The following is a 13,892-nucleotide window of genomic DNA, read 5'->3' on the forward strand; positions in this document are numbered from 1 at the left end:
GAGCGAGGAGACACCATCTGCCCCGCCACAGAGGGGAAGTTCCAGCTGATGTGTCGTCTCGTACACGGCCGAAATAGGTGTCCTCGCCTCCATCCCCTTCCCACAAGAGCAGACCCCACTTCCCCAAAGAAACTAAGGCGGAGCGAAGTGGGAACCGGGACGGAGCAGGCTGGGAGCCGGAGGGGCGGGGCCAGGGGCGGCCCGGAGCAGGAGGGAGTTTCGCCGGGCCCCGCCCTGCCGCCCCGGAGCCAATGGCCAGGGAGAGCCCGCGGGAGCGAGCTCCGCCCACCGCGCTCCCCAGGGGGCGGGCCCGTCCTCGGGGCGGGGCCACGGCCGAGGGCGGGGCAGGGAGGCAGCATGCTAAGCCGGGTGCGCTCGGCCGTGGCGCACCTGGTGAGCTCCGGGGGCGCCCCGCCTCCGCGCCCCACGTCCCCAGACCTGCCCAGCGCGCCCTCCGCGCAGTCCGCCGCTCCCCCAGAAGCGCCCAGGAGCCCTCCGGCGAGGGCGGGGAGCGGGAGCGCGGCGCCTGCGAAGACAGTAGAGGCTCGAGCGAGCTTCTCCCGACCGACCTTTCTGCAGCTGAGCCCAGGGGGGCTGCGACGCGCCGACGACCACGCTGGCCGGGCTGTGCAAAGCCCCCCGGACACCGGCCGTCGCCTGCCCTGGAGCACGGGCTACGCCGAGTGAGCGCCCCCGGGAACACCGTAGGCAGGATGGGCCCCCCCAGCCCCCAGCCTCTTCCCCAGCTGGGCATCCCCGGCGCCGGGACGCGTGCCCCTGGCGGCGCGCGGCGCGGCGAGCGCCCTCCTCCCGGGACCTTTGCTGTCCTCTGGGCTTCGGGCCGCACCCCCTCCCAGCCCCTTCCTTCTCGCTCGGCGCGGTTTTCCTTAGGACCTCCAGCTCGTTGACCACCCTCACCAGCGCGCCCCCGGACCTTGTTCCCTTCCAGGGCCCGGAGGGCGGAGGGCCCCGTGGAGGATGAGTTGGCCAGTTCTCAGTCGGGGCCCGGCAGTTTAATGGCCAGGGGAGGCGGGGTTTCAAGGGGGGGGTGCGCTTTTAATAGAGGAGATGGAGGCTGGAAAGACTCGCTCCTGGGCTTCCCGACCCTAGCGCCCCAGTTTCTGTCCCTCTTACCGTTCCCCTCCCCCTCCACACCCAGAAATAGCCCGCGACACCAGGCGGCCTCCGGCTTCCCCAGGGGCGGGGGAGGGGGCCGCCCGGGGAAGCAGATGGGTCCCCCTTTGAATGTCCCTCGGCGGGCGGGCCTTGCCCTGGCCGGGCCACGGCGCGGACCCCCCGCCGCAGCGGCGGGAGCAGCCGGCTGGCTCTCAGCCTGGCTACAGTTTTAATGTCTCTCCTGGGAGAGCAGAGCACGGAGGGAGTCGGGGGCGCTGAGGTCGCTGAGTGGCGGCCAGTAGACCCGTGGCCCCACCACCAGCTCCTTGAGCTATTCGGGAAGAGTTGGTGGTTATGCGGCTCCTGCGCAGTCCAGGTGGGCTTCCACCCCTACCCTATTTCAATTCCTGTTTCCCTATATGGGCTGGAGCACTTCCTCACTGCCAAAGCAGCAGAAACTTTCACTGGATGATTTTAAGATAAAGGTGGGTGTGCCCATGAGGGTGGGGCGCCATGGACCAGGCACTAGAAAAGTTGATTAGCAGGCTTCAGGGTGGGATGTAGGATCTTGGCAAGCAGGGCAGTGAGACCTTCCAAGGTCCCTGTCCAGCCAGCTCCTTCCCCAGCAGCCCCGGGGAGCACCCTTTGCCAGGGATGGGGGAGTGGAGACAGGCACCTGCCACCGTGGGCCTTCCTGTGAGGTGGTGGGGCCGGACACCCAGACGTTACTCCTTGTGCCTTGGACTGCCTCCCTTTTCCACCTCTTCCTGGCCTGGATCCCAGGTGGCTGTGACCTTTCTCAGTTTGGCTGGCGGGCTAGAGAGGGTGTGTGTGTCTAAGGTGAGGGTTATTCCAGGACCTGGTCTGGTGTCCAACCTGATGTGGTCACTCTGGCCTGGCAGGGTCATCAACGCTGGCAAAAGCCGGCACAATGAGGACCAGGCCTGTTGTGAAGTGGTGTATGTGGAAGGTCGGAGGAGTGTTTCAGGGGCACCTAGGGAGCCGAGCCGAGGTCAGGTAAGCCCCTACCCCTTCCCCTAGCCTCCGGAGACTGGGGACACCGATTCCCCCTATTGTAGGCATTCAGTTTGAAAACTAAGGCAGCCAACCTAACTCCTAACTCGCTGGCTTTCTACTTCTGGCATGGAAATGGCATTGACCACTTAGACTGTCAGTATAAATGTTCAGTTTGCCACTTAGAACTTGGGTAGTCCCGTATTTATGGATGACTTAATTAATTGCCAATGTTGATTTTTGTATCTTTTATCCTTGGAGATTGGCGTTTTTGATGCTTTACTTTCTGACTCATAATAGGCCCTTGATAAATGAGTGAATAAATCTGATTCACCTTTCATATCAAACTCTGACCTCCTCTCTGATGTTTATATGGTTGCCCGGTCTTGCTTTTCTCCTTACATAAAACACACACTCACACACATACACACATACTCCCTCATTCATCTCCCACTTTTCCTCCACCAGGGACTCTGCTTCTACTACTGGGGCCTGTTTGATGGGCATGCAGGGGGTGGAGCTGCTGAAATGGCCTCCAAGCTCCTGCATCGCCACATCCAGGAGCAGCTAAAGGACTTGGTAGAGATACTCCAGGACGCCTCGCCACCTCCCCTCTGCCTCCCATCTACCCCAGGAGCCCCAGGTTCCTCTGATTCTTCTCACTTGGTTGGTCCCCAGTCCTGCTGGTCTTCACAGAAGGAAGTGACCCATGAGAGTCTGGTAGTGGGGGCCATTGAGAATGCCTTCCAGTTCATGGTGAGTGGGTGACTCTCTGGAGCAAGGGCCTCCTAGGCAGATACTCTGGTCAACTCTGTATGGGAATCAAGTGGCCTAAGGGGCCCTGAGAACCCACATCTTTGAGGGCCTGAGCAGAGATTGGTTCCCAGGGGAAGGAAGGGGGAGTCAGATTCATGTCTTCCTTCCTCTCCTCCAGTGTGGCTTGGCTGGGCAAGTTTACTTCTGCAGATGGGGGGGGGGGAGGTTGTGTGCCTAAAACCTCTTCCCCACTCCCCCCCCCCCCGCTTTGACCCTTCCTCACATGCAGGATGAGCAGATGGCCCAGGAGCGGCGTGGCCACCAAGCAGAGGGGGGCTGCTGTGCACTGGTAGTGGTCTACTTGCTAGGCAAGGTGTATGTGGCCAATGCGGGTGACAGCAGGTATGGGGAGGAGGTGTGTGAGAATGCCTACAGGGGGTCACACTCTCTGAGATGGGGGAGGAGAAGAGAATGAGGTGGTGGGTGTCAAAAAATAAAAAACTGGACAGAGGGAGGGTGTCAGGAGGGATCACAGACACAAGGAAGGGCCTGAAATAGCCACGGCAGAGAGGCAAGATGAGGGTTTGAATGAGAAAGCCCAAGGTCTGAGTGAGGACCCCCAAGATAGAGTCTTAATGGGGAAGGCTTGGTCTTTCTGGAATTTTCCACAAGGAGTCTGAGGAGAGCCCAGCCCAAACGTTTTCTTCCTCTGAGCAGAGCCATCATTGTCCGGAATGGTGAAATCATTCCAATGTCCCAGGAGTTCACCCCGGAGACTGAGCGCCAGCGCCTTCAGCTGCTTGTAAGTAGGCACTAACCTCCCCAGGCCCATTCTTCATCGACTCTTGGTGGTTCCCTTTAGCCTATGTCCCCACCTCCACACACACAGCTCCTTACTGGCCGCTCACTGGAAAGGCTGCTCTGCTCTCCACATGATGGCCCAGCCGGGCCAGTGGAGTGCAGAGCAAGAAGGAGTGTGGGCCCCTCTCCAGTGCTCCCACCATGGTCCCAGCTAAGGAAGGAAGTGGAGTTAGAGGTGGAGAAGGGAAGTAGCAAAGGCCTCTGAGGGGTAGCGTGGTTCAGTGCTGTGCAGGGCTGACTCCCGTGCTGCACTGTCTGGGGTTGAATCCTGGTCTGAGTCCTTTGCTGATTGTCTGGCCTTCAGATGTTTTGCTAATTCACATCCACAGCCCCTTCCGGCCATGAGGTGATGAGTTCCGGTACCTTATTAGCATGAGAACAGTGCAGGGCACTGCCCCTCATTTGCGGTCCTGCTGCAGTTCATGCGGTCTCTAGGCCAGGCCATGCCAGGAGCCTGATGGCCCTCTGCTCTGTCTGGCCGCCCCCAACCCCAGGGCTTCCTGAAACCGGAGCTGCTAGGCAGTGAGTTCACCCACCTGGAGTTTCCCCGCAGAATTCAGCCCAAGGAGCTGGGGCAGAGGATGCTGTACAGGGACCAGAACATGACTGGCTGGTAACACTTCCCTCTGAGCTGGGGCCCGTTCCCATGGCAACACAGCCAGGCCCTTACCAGCCACAGGAAGCTGGAGACTGGGCCAGACTGGGGGTTGGGGGGATGCGTTCCTCTTTAGGGGCATGTGTGAGGAGCATAGGTCCTCAGGGAGAGGGCCTTTGGATGCCTGGGTGATTCCTCCTCTACTCCCCCCTTCCCCCAGGGCCTACAAAAAGATCGAGCTGGAAGATCTCAGGTTTCCTCTGGTCTGTGGAGAGGGCAAAAAGGTAAACTCCATGGTAGAGGAGGGAGAGGGCAGGAGGACCCACCGCAACTTGTCTAGGGAGGTGGATGTTCTATCCGAGGGTCGGGGTGGGAGGGTTCACAGCTTCAGAGTCTGGGAGAGGGCCGGGACAGCACCCACACTCCTTCCCTTCAGGCTCGAGTGATGGCCACCATTGGGGTGACCCGGGGCTTGGGAGACCACAACCTCAAAGTCTGCAGCTCCACTCTACCCATCAAGCCCTTCCTCTCCTGCTTCCCTGAGGTGAGCCGTATGGGGGCTTCCTCAACCATCCCTTCCCTCCTCTGGCGGCCCCAGGCTGGCGTTCTCCCAGGGTCCCTTTGTCCCCAGGCTCCTTCTCCACTCTCTGCTCCCCACCAGGTGCGAGTGTATGACCTGACACAGTACGAGCACTGCCCAGATGATGTGCTAGTCCTGGGCACCGATGGGCTGTGGGATGTCACCAGTGACTGTGAGGTAGCTGCCACTGTGGACAGGGTGCTGTCGGCCTATGAGCCCAATGACCCCAGCAGGTAAGGGTTGCATGGCCATGGGGGGATGACAGTGGGGAAGGTAGGGGCAAAGGGAAGCAATTCTTGGGGGCCCACATGAGGGCCTGTGTATTGATCTTCCCATATACATGTTGGTACATGAATGTGCATGTGTGCTCCTGGCAGGTACACAGCTCTGGCCCAAGCTCTGGTCCTGGGGGCCCGGGGCACCCCCCGGGACCGTGGCTGGCGTCTCCCCAACAACAAGCTGGGTTCCGGGGATGACATCTCAGTCTTCGTCATCCCCCTGGGAGGGCCAGGCAGTTACTCCTGAGGCGCTCAGCCCCGACCCTCCCACCACCATCCTAGCCTCTCAATGCCTACTATCTGCCAACCCAAACTCTGCAGTTGTCCCCCTGACCTTTAGTGGCAACTTAATTGGAGAAGGGATATCAGTTAGATCCAAAATTATAGCTAGTGGCAAATAAACCGGATGAATAAAAATGTGTGTCTTGATTTACTTTGATTAGAAACCAAAAGGCTCTTTTAGGGGGTGGAAGGTATACCAGAGCAGCCCTAAAAATGTAGTGCTCCCAGGTTCCTTCCTTCTCTCCACCCTCGTCCCACTCAGTGCACTCTCAACCGCTTCTGTGGCTTCATACACCTGCTGGCGTTCTCCAAGTTGGTATTTCCAGCCCAGATCCTGAGCTTTTGGCCCACAGGTCCTAGTTCTCTCCTGAACATCTCCTAGACATCCCATGGACACTTCAACTCAACATACTTCGGAGTCCATCACTTCCCTACAAACCTGAGCCTCCTGGCTCACCACATCAGTGGGCACCAGCTTGTCAGCCCAAGGTAGAAAGCTTGCAGTTGCTCACCTTTGACTTCTGCCTCTTATTCAGCAAGTGAATCAGTCCCTATGTGCTGTTGACTCTATATTACAAAATATATTTGATACTTGTCCACCTGTCCCCACCCCTACTATTACTACGACATTAGTCTCCGAACTCTTGTCTCCAGGTCACAACCCCGTATCCCCGAATATGACCTTTTTTTTTTTTTACAGTGTGGATCTGAGTTGGTTATTCCCTTGAGAGAACATTTCAGTGGCTCCCTACTGCACCTTGACCAAAATCAACACTCAACTCTTGAGTGTGGCATACAAGGATATTCATGATTGGGCCACTGCGTCCTCTTCCAGCCCCGTCTTTCAGCTCCAATCCCGCCCTCCCAGGGGTTCCATAACTCTTTGGGCCTATTGTGCCTCCAACCCATTTAACATCTACACATCGCCTTATCTGGAAAACTTCACTTGTCCTTCGGGCCTGGGTATCCCACAGCCCATGCATGCCCCCTGCATAGCCACCGCCTCCTGTAACGTAACTGTCTACATCAGGAATGGGTATGGAGTAGCAGTTAAGGGTAGAAGCTCTAGAGCCCTGCTGTCCAGGTCCACTAGCTCTGCAACCCCTCCAAGCCTCAATTTGCTTCTCAGCAGAATGGAGGTAACAGTGCTACCTCATACAGTTGTTTTAAGGACTAAAGTAGTTTATGCGTGCACGTAGAGTCAGTTGCATGTAATGAGGGTTCAGTAACTTGCTATCTTCAAGTTGTTTTTTGAATTTGGACTGTAGGGTCTTTGAGGACAGAAATCCATCTGAACTGAGCTCATAGCTCCCAGTCCACACTCAGTGCATGTTTTTTGAGCACCTGAAGAGGCTTGGGGACCCAACTTTCTGGACCTCGGCTTACTCATTTATATCAAAAGTGTGGTCTGCACTTCAGAGCTTTTAAGTCTACATGACTTCTGACATTTGTTCATTCAGAGAATATTTCTTGAAAAACGGTGAGATGTGCTACACAGTGTGCCAGGCAGTGGGGATGGACAGGTGGGAAGGGTGTAGAGGACAAGCAGGGAGAAAGCACCAGCTCCAGAGCCAGATGGCCCTGACTGAACTCTCACTTGTCTCATACAGATCGCAAAAATTTGGGCAAGCCACTTCTCTGAGCCTCAGTATGCTTACAAGCAAAAGGAGATGGATATGCTTAACCCAAAGATCCATGATGAGTAATAAGAGGGCTGAGCTATGTAGCCAACAGGTCACAAACTAATAAAACGTTGGTAGGCTTCCTCCTCCTCCTCCTCCTCCTCCTCCTCCTCCTCCTCCTCCTCAGCCACCTGAACAGGAAAAGAGACAGACACGGAGATGAATGCCCGGTGCGACGTGTCGACCCGGCTGAGTCCCCAGCGGCACAGGGCAGCGCCCGGGAGACGGAAGCTGGCTCCCGCGGGGATCCGGAAAGGCTTCCAGGAGTGCCCTCTCGGGGTACGCAGTCGCCGGACCCGAGGAAATGCCGAGCGGGGAAGGAAGGGAATTGTCGAAGGGGAAAGGGAAAGGGAAAGGTGGCCTGGGTCTCAAAGGATCCGAAAAGTCCTAGAGGCCGGGGCGTGATGTTGGACGGCCCCGGCCGCGCAGGGCTTCCCGAGCGAGGTCCCGGGGTGTGGGCGCGGAGGCCGCTCGGCCACGGGGGGGCAGCAGCGGCCCTCCCCCCCCCCCGCCCCCAGCGCCCCGCAACTGTCCCCAAGCCCGACTCCCCCGGGGGCTGAAGGCGCGGCGGAAGCCGAGGCCCCTCGGGGGCCCGCCCACTCGGTCCGCGGCCGCGCGGCCCCCGCAACTCAGCCCCGCAGCCCGCGAACCGCGGCGGCCCCAGGCTCGGGCCGCGCGCAGCCGGAGCCTAGGGCCGCCGCCGCCCCCACCCCCACCCCCGCGGCCCCTCCCCTTGCCGGGCCCGCCTCTCTCCTCCCTCCCCGCCCCGCCCGCGCGAGAGGAGGGGCGGGGCGGGGCGGCCCCCCTCCCCTCCCCTCCCCTCCCCTCCCCGGGTCAGTCTCGGCCTCTGGCCCCGGCCGCGCAGCTGGAGGCGGCGGAGCGGAAGGTACCGGGCCGGGGGTCAGGGTGGTCCCCGGGAGGGCACTGTCGCCCCCGTGCGCTCGGCGGCAGCGCGGGGCGGGCGCGCGGCGGGGAGGGGGCTCCGGCCGGGCCCTCCCTGGGCGGCGGCGAGGGCCCCCACGCAGCCCCGGCCACTGCCCCGCGGGGCCTCTGGCCTCCCCTTCCCGGCTTCCCGGAACCCGCCCCGCCGGGCGAGAAGCCAGGACGCAACTCCGGTCTCGGCGACGGAGCCCCCGGCCCGACGCTCCGGCCCCCGGGCTGCGGAGTGGGTCGCGGCGCGGGGCCGGAGAGAGGTGGGAATCCCGGGGATGGGGCGAGGCGTGACCCGCGGGGCGGCCGCTGCGCGCAGAGGTCTGGTCGCCTCCGCAGACGGCTCCGGAGTGGTCCTGGGTGGGAGGTCGGGAGGCCCGGGAGGCTGTAGCTCCTTTAGGAAAAGGACCTCCTCTCTTCCAGACCCCTCCCTCCGCTGCGCTCCCCAGCCCGGCTGAGGGTTATCCCGTAGCCCTGCGGGGCTGAGTCCCGTCCTCACTTCTGGCTTGAAAGTCGAGGTGGTGTCTGATTTCTTCCCCGGCCCTCAGGGCTGGCCTGCAGGCTGCAGCCCACCCTCGGGCATCTGGAAATTTGGAGCATGATTGAGGAGAGAGGGTGGTTCGTCTTGTCCCAGGGAAGGCCCAGGAGCTGGTGGGCTGCATTCCAGCCTCTGTGTTGGGTTCTGTTGCCCCTCTTAGGGTCAGTAGGGCAGTTCCTGTGGGGCTGCCTTTCATAGGGAGCTGCTTTCCTTGCCAGGTTGGCCTGGGGCCTACTGGCCTGGCCCGGCTTGGCCTAGCCAGCTGCTTTTCTTGCCCAATGAGAGCGTGAAGGGAAAGTCTTTGGATTGAGCTGGGGGCTCCAGATCACTTAATGCATGCCCTTGCCCCTGAATTCTGGCCTCTGTGCCTCCCACCATCTGGTACCACCTAAATGCCCTGCTGCAGGGAGGCAGTGAGTGGCCTGCTCACATCTAAGCAGCCGGTTCTCACTGTGGAGGTGACTGCCCTTCATCAGCACTGCCCATCCCAGGTGCCCCCAGCCTGTTTTGCCCAGCTGGGCCAATGGAACTAGCGGGACTGGGTACGGGGGAGTTAATCACTTGGGCAGAATTTCCAGGGAGAACTCCCTTTTTGAAGGTGGTTTCCATCTTTGGAGGGGACCTGCTGGCACAGTGAGTGCCTTGCCTATCTTTTGGGGTACTAGGGGGAGAGCCCCTTGGTGGTGGGGACAGTGTGGCGGTATCCTCTGAATTCCTATAAATTCTCTCTGACTCATCCATTTCCTCTCATCCCACTTGTGTGTGTGTGTGTGTGTGTGTGTGTGTGGAGGGAGGCCACCCAGGATCCCACTGTTGGAGAGAACTAGCTTTGGGCTCAGACTCCTTGCTTTCCTCAAAGGCAGACAAGCCAGGGCTGTGGGGTGGTGGTGGTCTGTGAGGAGTCCAGGAGCTCAGCCCAGTTTGACAGGATGTGGGTCCGAGAGAAAAAGCCCGGTTTGGGGCAGAGATCAGGTTACCATCCCTTTCTCCCTTAACTGCTGGCTGCCTGGTTGGTGTGGGGACTGGCCCTTTTCTGCTCAGTTTTGGGAGCTCCTCCCAGCTCCGCCTCTGGCCCCCTCCTTCTTCCCTACGGCCTTGCCGCCTCCCGGCTCCAAGTCCGCCCTCTCTTCCTCAGAGGCCGCAGACCTGGGGGAGCCTCAGCTGGCTGGAGAGCAGCTTCTGTCCCCAGGGAGCGAGGAAGTGAGGCTCAGGTCCGGGGCTAGGAGGCTGGGAGGCTGGGGAGGCATGATGCTCGCTCATCTGTGCTGGGGCTGGGACCCTACGGAAACCTCGGCAAACTGACTCCTTGCCCTGAGTCACAGGGAGGGGTGGGCAGGGCCTTGGGGTGAGCTAGACAGAGGGGAGGAAGGGGCTGTTCCAGGAGTGAGTGGAGGTGATTCCCTATAGATTATTGTGTCACTCGGCCATGGTGGATGTGTTGCTCCCACAGTATGGTCATTGTCCCCTGCCTGGGGCTGAGTGACCCAGTGTTGCCGCCAGGGCCCAGGAGGATGGGGAGAGGAGGGCAGGCTGCCCAAATGTGGGCTGTGGGCACCGCGGGGACTGAGCCTCCTTTGTGCGACTGGGGCTAGCTTTGGGGACTGGGATGGGGTGGGGTGGGCTGGGCCGGGGAGGCTGGCTGGCTGCTGCCACTGCCCTCCCTGGGTTTCCCCTCCCTCAGCTCTCTTTCCCATCTCTGAGGTGATACGTAGAAAAGGTGACAGACCCTAGAGTCATGGAGCCTGGCTTCCAGTGTGCCCCCCGCCAACTCTGACACACGAGTCCTTTTTTTTTTTTTTTTTGACACGAGTCCTATAACCTCACCTAGGTTTGTTTCCCGTTTGTCAGAATGGAAGCGCACCCTCTACCTTCCCAGGCTTCTGGGGACTGAGGGGGATGGTTTTTACCGAAATGCTCAGCAGACTTACTCTTACCCACCTGTCCCCTGGTAGTTGGCTGTGCCAGCCTGTGGTCTGGAGAGGGACTCCTCACTGCAACGGGGCGGGCATGACCTGCTCTGAGCCAGGGCCGACGTGTCCATGATAGGGCCCTTGTGATTGCTAAACTTTAAAAGTATCAAAATCCTGGTAACAGAGTGTGACTTGAAGCCCTGGTATATAGCAGGTGAAAGCCAGCTCTTCCAGAAGGGGCCCCAACCCCGGAGCCCCCCTCTAGGTGTTCAGGATCTAACAGTTGGCGGATTGGACCAGAAATCTGTTTCTGGACAGATCCCCTGGGTGGGTGGTCCTTCCACCTCCCACCCCTGTATTCTAATCTGTCCAGGGACACCTGGCCCTGCCCCCGAGATTAGAAACTTCAAGCTCAGTTGTTTGATCAATTGGTCCTTGGCAAGAACGCACACCTGAGTAAGGCCCTCAACCTCCCTTTGTGGAGGCTTCAGTTTCCAGGAGGTCTTGGGGGCCCCAGAGAAATGTTTTGGGATTTACTGGCTTCTCCCCCTGCCCCCACCTGGCCCCCGCTTCCCTCTTGCCAGCCCCAGCCATGGCTGCGATCAGAAAGAAGCTAGTGATTGTGGGAGATGGAGCCTGTGGGAAGACCTGCCTCCTCATCGTCTTCAGCAAGGATCAGTTCCCAGAGGTCTATGTCCCTACTGTCTTTGAGAACTACATCGCGGACATAGAGGTGGACGGCAAGCAGGTGACCATGGAGCCCCTCCTGGTGCCCCCAGGGAACCCACCCCGCCCTAGTCCTACAGCCCTTGGCTGCCCCTCCTCACCATCCATGCACTTCCCTGCTCCAGTCTCCCTGCTGGACTCAGTATAAGTCAGGAAGCAAAAAACTGTAGTTTCAGGACATCTAGAGATGCCTCCTGGTTCTCTGCCCCCCGCCCCCGCATCCCATCCATAATCTGGGCCCCCTCTGACTCCAGACTACAAAATGGGGGTAATGACAAGGCTTCCTTTGGAGGTTCTTGTGACTTACGGTCCATTCCTGGTGCTCAGGCGGTGGCTCACGACCTCCATGAAGATCAAGCACCTGTGTCTTAGCATCTCTAGAAACTCACCCAGTTTATGTTGTGTGACAGTGATGAGCATTGTCCCGGGCACATAGCGAGGGCTTTTGTAGATGGATATTGAGTGAACCTAAATGACCAGTGGTTTCAGAGGACCTCTGGGTGGTAATGGAGGGCCCTGGGACTCTCAGGCCAGCTACTCACTGGCCCTTGGCATCAGGTGGAACTGGCTCTATGGGACACGGCTGGGCAGGAAGACTATGATCGCCTACGGCCTCTCTCCTACCCGGACACTGATGTCATCCTCATGTGCTTCTCCATCGACAGCCCCGACAGCCTGGGTGAGGTGGGGGTGAGGGCATTGGGAGAAGGGCACTGAGAAGCTCTTGGGACCAGCCCGCTGGGGGCAGATCTCCTTGGCTCAGTTTAGCCACCTTCAGAGATGGGGTGGGGAGAGGTGCCATTAGGCTCCTGCCCCTGCACTATGGGGTGGGGACTCTGGCCCTGGGGAGGATCAGAGGGTCTTTGTGGTGGGGAGAAGGGCTCTTGAGCCATGAAAGGGACTGTCATGTTGAAGAGCCTCTAAGACAGCTGCGGGGAGCAAAGGGGGCTTGGGGCGGGGCGGGGCTTTCTGGCCTAAGTGGAGGCAGCAACACCTGTTGGGACACGTCTGTGCAGAAAACATTCCTGAGAAATGGACCCCAGAGGTGAAGCACTTCTGCCCCAACGTGCCCATCATCCTAGTGGGGAACAAGAAGGACCTGAGGCAAGATGAGCACACCAGGAGAGAGCTGGCCAAGATGAAGCAGGTGGGTGGGGCTCCAAGGGCAGGGGCAGGGTGGACTGACCCTTCAGGGTCTGCTGTCCTGCTGACCTCCCTGGGGGAGGTCTGCCTCCGGCTCCCTTCCGCGGAGTAACTAGAAGGGCTCTTAGTCTCTGGTCCCACACCTGGTGAAATTATCAGCAAATGAAGTGATTTATCCAAGGTCACCTGGCATTTTAGTCTATTCATCTGTTATCCATTCTGTTTGGGTTGGACAGTTAAGAGGAGTGAGTATCCCTTTCCTCAGAGACAACCTCTTACTCTAGATGTTTTGCTTGGGGTAGCCAAAGTCGTGCCATCAGAGTATACCTGGGGAGGTGCAGGTGGGCAGGCATCAGACATGGCTGGAAGGCCCGGAGAGCAAGGGAGTTGGCTTACCTGGTAGTGGCTCTCTGGCCAGAGGACTATGTCTATTAAGGAGAGTTGCCAGGGGGATGAGGACTATGGACTACCCTGCAAGTATAATTATGGCACAGTCTTAAACTGGGTCACACCTGTGTGTTAGGATTATTTTGGCAGGCACAGAGCATGGACTGGAAAGAAATGAGAAGGGAGATTGGTTAGGAGGTGCCAGATACTCATTCTGGCAGGAGGAGGGCATACCATGGGGTATGGGGCTGGTGGAGGCAATTTTTAATGGAAGCGTTTGAGTCTTTTGGGTCCTGGCCCAGAAACCACCCGGGGTGGCTGGGGCTTGAGTGCTTTGTGAGGTGAGAGCTGGAAGACGTATTTGTTCTGATTACTACACTTAGGGGTAAAGTGGGGGAGAGTTACAAGTAGCCAGCAGCTTCCTTTGACCTCTGGCCTTCTATCTTCTCAGGAGCCCGTGCGATCTGAAGAGGGCCGGGACATGGCCAACCGGATCAGTGCCTTTGGCTACCTGGAGTGCTCAGCCAAGACCAAGGAGGGGGTGAGGGAGGTATTCGAGATGGCCACTCGGGCGGGTCTCCAGGTTCGCAAGAATAAGCGCCGGAGGGGTTGTCCCATTCTCTGAGACCACTGAGGCCTCCCCTGTTCACCACCCCCTTCATGGGGGTGCAGAAGCTCCCCACTTCCTGGTCCCACACTTGTTGAAGGAAGGCTTCCTTGTCATTCCCTCCAGCCCAGGACTGCATCTGAGTTTCCCCTGCCCCACCAGACCCCAGGGTGGTGGTAGGCTGGCCCTCCCTGCCCTTCCAGAGCAAAGTCCCTTGTCCTGTTGCCTTGGTCCGGGGGTGAGGCTCTTGATCCCTCAGCCTTCCCCAGAGGATCATCACACACCAGCACTTTATATACTTCGGGCTCACAGGAATGTCTGGGGTAGGGGACTTGGAGGGTGTATGTCACCCAGAGCCCCGGGTCCCTTGCATTTATGCTTTGGTTGGGGACCTTGCCTCTGGCTGTACTTGGTGGAAGGCATGAATAAAGGCCACAGGTTCCAACGTGTGTGTGGCAGCTTCCCGTTTTTCTCTCTCCAGGTCCCT

General features: G+C 59.1%; 2 protein-coding genes across 3 annotated transcripts; both read left to right on the plus strand.

Moving 5' to 3' along the window:
* The first annotated feature begins 339 nt into the window (after positions 1–339).
* PPM1J (protein phosphatase, Mg2+/Mn2+ dependent 1J) lies at positions 340–5,611 on the plus strand. The gene is made up of 10 exons (XM_055312469.1): positions 340–683; positions 2,019–2,133; positions 2,599–2,886; positions 3,176–3,288; positions 3,604–3,688; positions 4,242–4,360; positions 4,563–4,626; positions 4,779–4,886; positions 5,004–5,155; positions 5,300–5,611. The coding sequence occupies exons 1-10, from the start codon at positions 358–360 to the stop codon at positions 5,445–5,447; spliced, it is 1,518 nt and encodes a 505-aa protein (XP_055168444.1). The 5' UTR covers positions 340–357; the 3' UTR covers positions 5,448–5,611.
* A 2,328-nt stretch (positions 5,612–7,939) lies between these two features.
* RHOC (ras homolog family member C) lies at positions 7,940–13,854 on the plus strand. 2 transcript variants are annotated; one of them, XM_055312097.1, is made up of 5 exons: positions 7,940–8,050; positions 11,127–11,290; positions 11,827–11,947; positions 12,285–12,415; positions 13,250–13,854. In XM_055312097.1, the coding sequence occupies exons 2-5, from the start codon at positions 11,135–11,137 to the stop codon at positions 13,421–13,423; spliced, it is 582 nt and encodes a 193-aa protein (XP_055168072.1). In that variant the 5' UTR covers positions 7,940–8,050; positions 11,127–11,134; the 3' UTR covers positions 13,424–13,854. The 2 variants fall into 2 exon arrangements, with proteins under 2 accessions (XP_055168072.1, XP_055168071.1); XM_055312096.1 differs by lacking the exon at positions 7,940–8,050 and adding an exon at positions 8,205–8,357.
* Positions 13,855–13,892: the final 38 nt, after the last annotated feature.

Source organism: Nyctereutes procyonoides, unplaced genomic scaffold, assembly GCF_905146905.1.
Source record: "Nyctereutes procyonoides isolate TBG_1078 unplaced genomic scaffold, NYPRO_anot_genome, whole genome shotgun sequence".
NCBI classification, from domain to species: Eukaryota; Metazoa; Chordata; class Mammalia; order Carnivora; family Canidae; genus Nyctereutes; species Nyctereutes procyonoides.

Excerpts from the sequence above, each read along its gene's own strand:
- PPM1J (XM_055312469.1), top strand. The coding sequence starts at position 358 with ATGCTAAGCCGGGTGCGCTCGGCCGTGGCGCACCTGGTGAGCTCCGGG. Across the intron at positions 2,134-2,598 it reads GGGAGCCGAGCCGAGGTCAG|GGACTCTGCTTCTACTACTG; the intron begins GTAAGCCCCTAC and ends TTCCTCCACCAG. Across the intron at positions 2,887-3,175 it reads AGAATGCCTTCCAGTTCATG|GATGAGCAGATGGCCCAGGA; the intron begins GTGAGTGGGTGA and ends CCTCACATGCAG.
- RHOC (XM_055312097.1), top strand. The coding sequence starts at position 11,135 with ATGGCTGCGATCAGAAAGAAGCTAGTGATTGTGGGAGATGGAGCCTGT. Across the intron at positions 11,291-11,826 it reads TAGAGGTGGACGGCAAGCAG|GTGGAACTGGCTCTATGGGA; the intron begins GTGACCATGGAG and ends CCTTGGCATCAG. Across the intron at positions 12,416-13,249 it reads AGCTGGCCAAGATGAAGCAG|GAGCCCGTGCGATCTGAAGA; the intron begins GTGGGTGGGGCT and ends CTATCTTCTCAG.